A 10,000-nucleotide genomic window follows, 5' to 3' on the forward strand; every position below is an offset into this window, starting at 1 on the left:
AAGTTGCAAGTTTGAGAGATACCAGGAACAAATTGAGTCCTCCTCCTCCTCCTCCTCCTCCTCCTCCTCCTCCTCCTCCTCCTCCTCCTCCTCCTCCTCCTCCTCCTCCTCCTCCTCCTCCTCCTCCTCCTCCTCCAGTTTCATGTTCCTTGTTTTATCTCCCCTTTCATCTCTTCTCTTCGCAAGTTGTGAAGGGAGGAAGCGAAGGAAGGAAGAAGAAGAGGAGGAGGAGGAGGAGGAGGAGGAGGAGGAGGAGGAGGAGGAGGAGGAGGAGGAGGAGGAGAGAAGAAGAGGAAGGAAGAGAAAGGGGAATCGAGGAGGGAAACAGCGCAATTTCCTCCATGACAGTGAAGTGAAAAGGAGGAGGAGGAGGAGGAGGAGGAGGAGGAAGGGAGGTCGAAAGAGAGTGACATGCAGGGAAATGATGGTGATGGTGCTGGTGGTAGTGGTGGTGGTAGTGGCAGTGTTAGTGGCTCTGGTAGTGGTGGTGCTGGTGGTGGTGGTGGTGATGGTGGTGGTGGTGATAGTGCTGGTGGTCGTGGTGGTGATGGTGGTTGTGATGGAAAGTTTGTGAATTTAAATTTTCTCAAAGTAATTCTCTCTCTCTCTCTCTCTCTCTCTCTCTCTCTCTCTCTCTCTCTCTCTCTCTCTCTCTCTCTCTCTCTCTCTCGCTCATGTAATCTTAATTTTTCGCACGCAAAGCTAAAAATAACTCTAATCAAATTTTTTTTTCACAAGATCGTAATATTTCTTTTCTTTTTTCCTAACCCAATTCTTTATTCTTTAATTCTTTTGTTTTGTGCATCTTTCCTTCTCTCCCTTCTCTTTTGTCCAATAATCCTATATTTTGCCTCTAATCCTTTATCGTGTCTTTCAATCCTTAACTCCTTATGTGATCCTTCTCTCCATCTTCATTACGAATCCTTTAATCCTTCACTTACTACTTTTCTTCCTCTTCAATTCCATATAAAAACTTTTCATTCATTTTCTTATTTTTGTCTCTAATTCTCAACTGTCTTTCAATCCTCAACTCTTCATGTAATCCTGCTTTCCATCTTCATTACGAATCCTTTAATCCTTCTCTTCTTTCCTGTAATCCAATATTCTTTCTCTTCAATTCTCTATGATAACTTTTAATCCAATTCCCTATTTTTGTATCTAATCCTTAACCCTGAAAATACTCTTAATCCCTTCGGTACCATAATACGTTTCCATATTCATTCTGGTAACGATTTGGTGAATTTATACAGCTTCAGAAACTAATGTGGGGAATTAGAATAGTGAACACTGTGGCCATTAATCTTCTGACGTCCATAGACCCTTTCTAATGTCAATAAAATGGTGTTTAATCGTACACAGATCTCAAGGTAAAAATCTCCATTACGTATCCTTTAATCCTTCTCTTCTTTTCTGTAATCCTATTTTCCTTCTCAATTCTCTATGGTAGCTTTCAAGCCAATTTCACGTTCAATACACCTCCGTCCTGTCCTCTAATCCTGCCTCTTGTCCTGTAATCCTGCCCCTCTCCTATTGATCCTACTCCATCGTCTATAATCCTCCAATCCTCGGCCGTATCCTACTCGTGTCTCCTTGTAATCCTGTATCTTACGTGATCCTTTATGTAATCCTCTTTTCCGTCACACTCCTTGGCTCGCTGATCGTCTCCTGGCCTCCTTCACGCGTTACTGCTCGCCTCTCACCGCTCCTTTCCCACTCTCCCTTCTCGTTCTCTTTCTTCCTTCTCTCACTCTGCCTTTTACCGTCCACTCCGTCACCCGCTGTCCGCCTCCCTCCTCATCCCTCACACGCCTCACTCAAAGGCTTTACCCACGCCACGTATAAGTCCCGGGATCTGCCTCAAAATATGCATCAGTCTCAGTGCTGTATTCAGAAACGCTTTACTCTCTCACCACGATTATTTTTCAAGGCCACAGAGATGATTAGCGGAGATTTTCAATAGTGTTTGTACAGTTAATGAGGTAGAAATTTTTTCACTCTGCTTCTAGAACCGTAAAAACATCTTAAAAACGCTTTGCTCTCTCATCACGACTATTTTCCAAGGCCACAGAGATGATTAGCGGAGATTTTCAATAGTGTTTCTACAGTTAATGAGGTAGAAATCTTGTCACCCTGCCTCTACAACCGTAAAAACACCTTAAAAACTGGTGTAGATTTAAATACAGCCTCTTGAAATAGTGAAGGTGAAGCAGAGAAGTGTTTGAGAATACTGGCCTTAGTCTCTGTCGCAGCCACCACGGAAATGTGTCTCGTTCCTCCGTGAAAGTGTGACTTGCAAAATGATAATGATGGTGATGAAGATGGTGACAAGGGTGATTAACCTTTTTTTTTTGAGGGGAAAGGGCGTGAGAAAGTTCTGTTTGTTAGCGGGAAGGGTAGTGGTGATGGTGATGGTGGTGGTTGTGCGTTGCATTGTGGGGTGTTTTGCGTGGTGGTGAGCTGCGTTGTGGTGTTGTGGGGATCGTGGTGGCGAGAGTTAAAGGTGGTGGTTGTTACAGGGTGGAGGTGTTGCCTCAAGTTCCGCAGTGTTGCAGCGCACGGAAAGTGACAGTGACAGGTGACAGGTGACAGGTGACAGGTGACAGGGGCGCAGTGGTGGCGCCGCGTCCTGCCAGGGGCGGCAGGGGCGGCGCGAGGCTGGCGAGGCCCAAGGTCGCTGGGCACCATTGGGCATGAGAGCGGCGCCGCCCGCACGCCGTCACCCGAGGCAGGTGGCGCCGCGGGCACGCAGCGCGGCGCCCCCCGATCTGGAGAGGCGCTAGGCAGTGTGCTGCTGGCGCCGCCCATGGTGGAGTGGCCGCCGCCCATGGTGGCGCAGGACATGGACGTGCGGGCGTCGCTGGGGCTGACCGTCGGGGAGAGTCTGGCGCCCTTCACCTACCTGGGCGATGACCTTGGCGGCAGCCCCATGGTGTCCCCGCGCTCCAGCCCCCGCTCCTCGCCTAGGGGGTCCCCCAGGGCGTCTCCGAGGGCCTCCCCAAGAGCCTCCCCAAGGGCCTCACCCAGGGCCAGCCCACGGTCCACGCCGCGCCGCAGGTCCCGCGCCCTGTCCCGGGACAGCACCGCCACTCTCGAGGAGCTCGTGGTGGTGTCCGTGCCCTGCAGGGAGCTCAAGGTGTGTGTGTGTGTGTGTGTGTGTGTGTGTGTGTGTGTGTGTGTGTGTGTGTGTGTGTGTGTGTGTGTGTGTGTGTGTGTGTGTGTGTGTGTGTGTGTGTGTGTGTGTGTGTGTGTGTGTGTGTGTGTGTGTCTGTCTGTCTTTGTGCGTGTGTGTGTGTGTGTGTGTGTGTGTGTGTGTGTGTGTGTGTGTGTGTATTTGTTTGTTTGTGTGTGTTTGATCTGCTGCAGTCTCTGACGAGACCGCCAGACGTTACCCTACGGAACGAGCTCAGAGCTCATTATTTCCGATCTTGGGATAGGCCTGAGACCAGGCACACACCACACACCGGGACAACAAGGTCACAACTCCTCGATTTACATCCCGTACATTACCTACTCACTGCTAGGTGAACACCACCTACACGTGAAAGGAGACACACCCAAATATCTCCACCCGGCCGGGGAATCGAACCCAGGTCCTCTGGCTTGTGAAGCCAGCGCTCTGACCACTGAGCTACCGGGCGCATGTGAAACAGTCTCTGTGTGTGTGTGTGTGTGTGTGTGTGTGTGTGTTTGTTTGTATTTGTTTGTTTGTTTGTGTGTGTGTGTGTGTGTGTGTGTGTGTGTGTGTGTGTGTGTGTGTGTGTGTGTGTGTGTGTGTGTGTGTCTGTCTATATTTGTCTGTCTTTCATGTCTATTTGTTTGTTTATTTGCTTGTATTTCCTTTGGCAGTATCTCTCTCTCTCTCTCTCTCTCTCTCTCTCTCTCTCTCTCTCTCTCTCTCTCTCTCTCTCTCTCTCTCTCTCTCTCTCTCTCTCTGGGCGTGGTGACATTGTTTGGGGAGAAGACAAGTAAGGGAATACCGCCCCTCCCTCCCTCTCTCTCCTTGCTCTCCTCTTTCCTCCCATCCCTCCTCTCCTCCCTCCCTCTCTCTCCTTGCTCTCCTCTTTCCTCCCATCCCTCCCTCCCTCTCCCTCCCTTGCTCTCCCTTCCTCCCTCTCCTCTCCTCTCCTCTCTCTCCTCTCCTCTCCTCTCCTCTCCTCTCCTCTCCTCTCCTCTCCTCTCTCTCTCTCTCTCTCTCTCTCTCTCTCTCTCTCTCTCTCTCTCTCTCTCTCTCTCTCTCTCTCTCTTGCCCCATCACTCCGCCCTTCTATTAGAGAGAGAGAGAGAGAGAGAGAGAGAGAGAGAGAGAGAGAGAGAGAGAGAGTGGGAGGGAGAGTGTGATGATAGTAATAGGAGAAGGACAGCAAATTGGTCTCTCTCTCTCTCTTTTTATTTAAACAGTAGATATAATACAATGCCAAAGCCCTAGTCATTACGAGCGTAGGGCTATCTATGGCTATGTCTACAAAAAATAATAGTATAATGATGTTTACAGTGTAATGTGGTACAGAGACAATGAATATGTCCTTGATGTAACGTGTCAGCTACTGCTGGTCGGCGAGCCACTCGTTCGCTCGGCACTTGAAGATGTGCAGGGAGGTGGAGCGGTGCAGGTCCGTGCTGAGCACCATCTGGTTTCACAGGCGACTGTACCATAGCAGGAAGGAGCGTATATTATGCTCAGTCCTGCTGAACGTTACAGCCACCGTGTGTGGGTGCTCAGAGTTTTCTGCCGACCGTGTAGCTTGAGTAGGGGGCGGCGGTCCAGGGAGGCGCAGAGTAGCGAGGTGAGGGGTGTGCTTTGAACATAATACAAAGCCCCGCCACATCCCGCCTGTGCTGCAGTGGCTGGAAGGTGTCTGGTGCGTGGCCCCGCGTGCAGACCCTCACCAACCTCTGGGCTCTGGTCTGAACCCTTTCTAGGCCGGTGAGGTAAGAGGGGGGGCAGGAGGACCAGGTGAGGGGTGCTTACTCCATAACGGGACGCACCTGTGCCTTGTAGAGTGAGGACACCCCTTGGGCATCCAGCACGTCCCCCACGCGTCTGATGCAGCCCAGCTTGTAGGACGCGTCCCTGGCAACTTTCTTGACGTGGTTGGTGAAGGTGAGGCCGCCGTCAAATTCCACACCCAGGATGTTGATGGAGTGCTGGGGAGTCAGCCTTCTGCCCTCAAGGAAGATGGCCGGTAGTGGGCGAGGCTGACCGTCTGTCTGCCGTGTCCTGGAGATGTGGAGGAGCTGGGTCTTCTCCGGGGCCAGTGTGACCTGCCAACGCCGCCCCCAGGAGACGATGGTGTCCAGGGCCCGGTTTATTTTGGTGATGGTGGCCTGGCTGTCGGTCCTGTCGCAGACGAATGTGAGTGTGCAGTCGTCTGCATAGGCGTGTGCCTCAGGGATGAGCTGCAGGATGTCGTTGAAGTAGACATTCCACAGCAGGGGTCCGAGGACGCTACCCTCTCTCTCTCTCTCTCTCTCTCTCTCTCTCTCTCTCTCTCTCTCTCTCTCTCTCTCTCTCTCTCTCTCTCTCTCTCTCTCTCTCTCTCTCTCTCTCTCTCTCTCTCTCTCTCTCTCTCTCTCTGTCTCATATGTTCGCTCCTCCTTCCTATTGTTCGCCTGTCAGCCTGTCTGTCACCGCCGCCTGTTTGTCCCTTCCCTCGTACTTTCTTCCTTTTCACCGTCAGCAGTTGAGAGGCTCGGTAAGGAATGTTAAAGGCTCCCCCGCTCTGTGCCTCTTGACTCCTTAGTTTGGCGTGCCCCGGGGTTGCAATCCAGCTCTGTTTACTGTTCGATGCTGGGTAGACATGGGAGTTTGTTGGTAGCAGATGTGATTTGTATATCTGGAGTTCTGGGCTGGTATTCTGAAACACTTCTTCGCTTCACCTCTACTATTTTATAAGGCTTTATTGAAATTTGTGTGAGTTTTTAAGGGTGTTTTTACGGTTCTAGAGGTAGATTGACAAGATTTCTGCATTATTAAATGGAGAAACACTCTTGAAAAAAAAATGTATTGAAATTTCCCTCTTAAATGTAATCAAGTCATTGGAAGTTGGAAATACAAAAAGCAGGCAGGGAGTTCCAGAGTATAAGAATATTGTGTTTTTCTTGATCATAGACTCCTCTAAACCCGTATAGTGCAGCGGATGAGACACACAAAATGGCCAAATTGTGCACTTTTGAGTAAATGCAAGAGACTTTGCATGGTGATTCTTTATCCAACACGAATGAAATTTAGAAATGGAGGTATTTGATAAAAAGCAAATTTTAAAGATGGCGGCCAAACAAAGATGGCGGTCATGCGAAAATCGAAATTTTTTTCATGGAACACGAATTTTGAATGTCTTTCTGATAAATATCTGGGAAATTATACTTGTAATTAAGAAAAACACATTTCTTTTACCAAACATATGTACTACATAAGCTTGACATGGAAAAATGTTTATTTTTTTCAAGATGGTAACAGATGGCAGCAGCGACTGACCGTGTCCCACGGCGTTGCTACCATCCATTCTATGCAAGGACACAGGGCAGATGATTTGTGTTGTTCAGTTCACAAAACTCTAGGATTACATTCTAAATCCTTAGCAACACAAACAACAAACAGTCAAACATTATATCTACGAACAATGAACATCAAATTATATATTTTCTTACACTATAGATCAATACAACATAAGCACAACATCAATACAGGCTAACTGCTACATTTAAAAAGCTGGACATGTTTGAAAACTCTCAACCTGGAACATCATGAATGTATGAAATACCATACAGAACACCCAAATGTATCATATTACAAAATGTTTATCCTAAGTTTTCTATGATATCAGGTATATACATCTGTAAACTGCCAAATTCTCAAAACCAGACGACGTCTACATACGCCAAACACTATACTTAGAAGACTAACTGCAATAGGCGAAAATAACTTATATACCTATACATCAATTAAGTTTGCACCACTGTAATTTTCTATACATTCAGTTGGAACAATCACCTGCACATTTGCAGAGATCAGTGCATTTCAGAGAAGCACTTCGGCATTTGCATCGACCATGACAACCCTTTGTGCAACCGCAACACAACAGTTCAATACACGTTGCAGAAGCTGGAGCCAAGGTCGACCACAATGGTGTCCAGGTGGTACTTGTGCCAGACTGCTCCTTGTTCCATCCCCATGCGGATGGATCAGGATATTCTGGTCGAGCTATTAACGCCTGGCCCCAAATATGCCCACCTTGGTATACTGCTCTTCGCACGTGCTGAGTAAGGGCTGCTTGTGTCGGTGGGATGTTCTTGATCGTGCGGCTTTTCTGAGTAAACAGAACTCGCCGAACATCATTGACTTCTGTGCTAGCTGAAGTTCTGTCATACAACAATACAACAAAACGTTCAAGTTCAGCAAAGTGCGAGTCAGAAATTTCTTGTGGAGGGTTGGATGACAGGCTAGCAAATGTCGTCGTGATGCGGTCATATGTTTGCCAGAGTTGCCAGGCCTTTTTCTTGCCTACACCATACATTGCAGAAACTGTGTCACATCCTGTAATACTGTGAAACAGCTGAAGACCAGTGCACTTCTGTGGACCGAGAGTCATGGCTAGTTCATGTACAGGAATGAAACGCCTTGTTTTTCCTGTTCCAAAGTCAATCCACAATTCTTGTGGTTTGATGGTTGCAAAGTGAGCAGTGGCCAACACTACAACGTCCGTATCTACGGTTCTAATGGAGATCTTTTGATAGCCATGTCTGACAGCATTTGCAGTGTGCAACAACAAGCGGGTGTCGGCTTCCTCATGTGTACAAGGTGATATTTCATTAACAGCAACATCTTCCTTGTTGGTCAGTGCCCTTGTGCCTAATGTCACCACGATAAGCTCTTCAACCTCAAGGGACACAGTCGTATCAGACAGAAATTGGAACAATTCTGTCTTGTTCATACTGTTCTTTAGGAATTCACTCCACTTTCTTGGAACTGTGTTGTCTGGTGCCACTTGTCGTCTTGCACCAGTTCCTCACTTGTCCCTGGCATCAGATCAGCAAAGGTCCGGCAATTTTGTGGATTCAGAAAGTGTACAACAGCAGGACCATCTAGCATAACCGCAACAACCTCAGGAGCAGCATCACTGGGCATTGCCAGGTCTTCCAAGCATTTTAACAGCAGGCTTTTGTTTGAAGGACGCAGTTTTCCAAACTGACTAAGTGCAGGGGGATAGGTTTGATTTTCATGAGAAAAGAATTCCTCCAATGACCCTTCTCGAGACTGACTAGCAATGTAGAGTCGTGCAAATAAGTTGCAGTCTTGCTTCAAAGAAGATACTTGAGTAGGGACTGTGCTTTTCTTAACTGTAGGCCTTGAGATCAGCGGAAAGTTGTTCCTCTTAATTGGATCTGACAACGGCTTTGATCTGTTGATGATTCTCTCATTGACAAATGTGTTGTACTGCTAAATGCCAGATTGGTTAATCTGGTAGAGTGTCTCTGTCACAGAGTTGTCAATGATGTCTCCTGAAAAGAGAACAACCAGTTCTGAAGTTTCATCGTCGAAAGGATTTCCACCCTTCTGAATACTCTGAGCAAGTTTCTTGATTTGGCGGCCATCTTGGAAATTCGCATTTTTTGCGATGCCTCCATTTCTAATATTAATTAGCATGTCCTAAAGTATATACAGACCAAATTTCATGCTTTTACAATGAAGTGCACAATGGTTTCCATGATCCGCTGTACTAGTATTTTGAAACGCTTTGCTGTCTCACCATCACTGCTTTCCAAGGGCTCCAGTTGAAGATACTCGTGTTTTAAACCACTTGAGTATCATGACGCGTTTCCATATTCATTCTGCTTACTATTTGGTGATTTTATACAACTTCAGAAACTCATGAGGGGATTAAAATAGTGAAAATTGTGGCCATTAATCTTCTGACCTACCTAAACCCTTGCTAATGTCAATAAAATGGTCTAATCATACACAAAACTCATGGTAAAAATGTGTCCCAGTACTGAAAAGGTTAAGAGTATTTTTATGGTTCTGGTGGTAGATTGCCAAGATTTCTGGTTTATTACAAAGGAGAAACTGTCTTGAAAACCCGGCTAGTTGTCTCTGTGGTCTTGGAAAATTGTCGTGGTGAGAGAACAAAGCGTCTCTGAATATGGCCGTAAATTTCTATATTGTGATAGTTACTTCGTTTACTTATGCCTGACTCCTTGGTGTGGCGTTCCTCAGGTTTCGAATCCTACTCCAGTTACAAGGTGTTTGGTATTATTTAGATCTATTTGCTGTCTGGTAGTGGGTTCACTCTTAACTCTTTCTGATATTGCCATACAAATCTTAAACGTCTTAAACCTTGTCTTCATATGCTGTCTATCCCCATTTCTACTTCGTCCTTACTATTTCCTGTCCTTTCCTTTACCTATCCTTCCATCTATTCTCTTAACCTTCCCCATTTCCCAGTGTCCTATCCAGTCCTACTCTGTCAAGCCTTATCTTCACCTATCCTTCACTATCCTTCCTTATCTCTCTCTCTTGTCCTATCCTACTCTATCCTCCTCTGTATTCTCCTAACCTTCCCAATTCTGCAGTTTCCTATCCAGTCCTCCCCTATCAAGCCTTATTTTTCCTTATCTCTCTCCTGTCCTATGCTAGTCTGCCCTTCCTTCCTTCCTTCTTTTCTGCTTCCTTTCCTTCTTTCCCTTCTTCCTTCTTTTTGTCCTCCCCCAATATCTCTGCTCTCTCCCTTCTTTCCTTCCCTTATTCCTTTTTTCTTCTTTCCTTCCTTCTTTCCTTCCTTCCTTCCTTCCTTCCTTCCTTCTTTCCTTTTTGTCCTCCCTCCTCCCTCATTCCTTCCCTCCTCCCTCCCTCCCTCCCTCCCTCCCTCCTCCCTCCCTCCCTCCTCCCTCCCTCCCTCCTTCCTTCCTTCCTTCCTTCCTTCCTTCCTTCTATCCTTCCTTCCTTCCTTCCTTCCTTTTTGTCTTCCTTCCCTCCCTCATTCCTTCCCTTCCTTCCTTCCTT

General features: G+C 47.2%; 1 protein-coding gene across 2 annotated transcripts in view; it reads left to right on the forward strand.

Moving 5' to 3' along the window:
* Positions 1–10,000, forward strand: part of LOC123505870 (myotubularin-related protein 6-like) — a 263,730-nt gene that overhangs the window by 33,537 nt on the left and 220,193 nt on the right. Inside the window, exon 2 of one of the 2 annotated variants that reach the window (XM_045257679.1) lies at positions 2,517–3,133. The exons of the other annotated variant lie outside the window; for it this stretch is intronic. Coding sequence (XP_045113614.1) covers positions 2,804–3,133 — 330 coding nt within the window. The 5' untranslated portion in view covers positions 2,517–2,803. The remainder of the gene's footprint in view (positions 1–2,516; positions 3,134–10,000) is intronic. 2 annotated transcript variants of the gene reach the window in all.

The sequence above is a fragment of the Portunus trituberculatus genome, chromosome 18, assembly GCF_017591435.1.
Source record: "Portunus trituberculatus isolate SZX2019 chromosome 18, ASM1759143v1, whole genome shotgun sequence".
In the NCBI taxonomy this organism is placed as follows: domain Eukaryota; kingdom Metazoa; phylum Arthropoda; class Malacostraca; order Decapoda; family Portunidae; genus Portunus; species Portunus trituberculatus.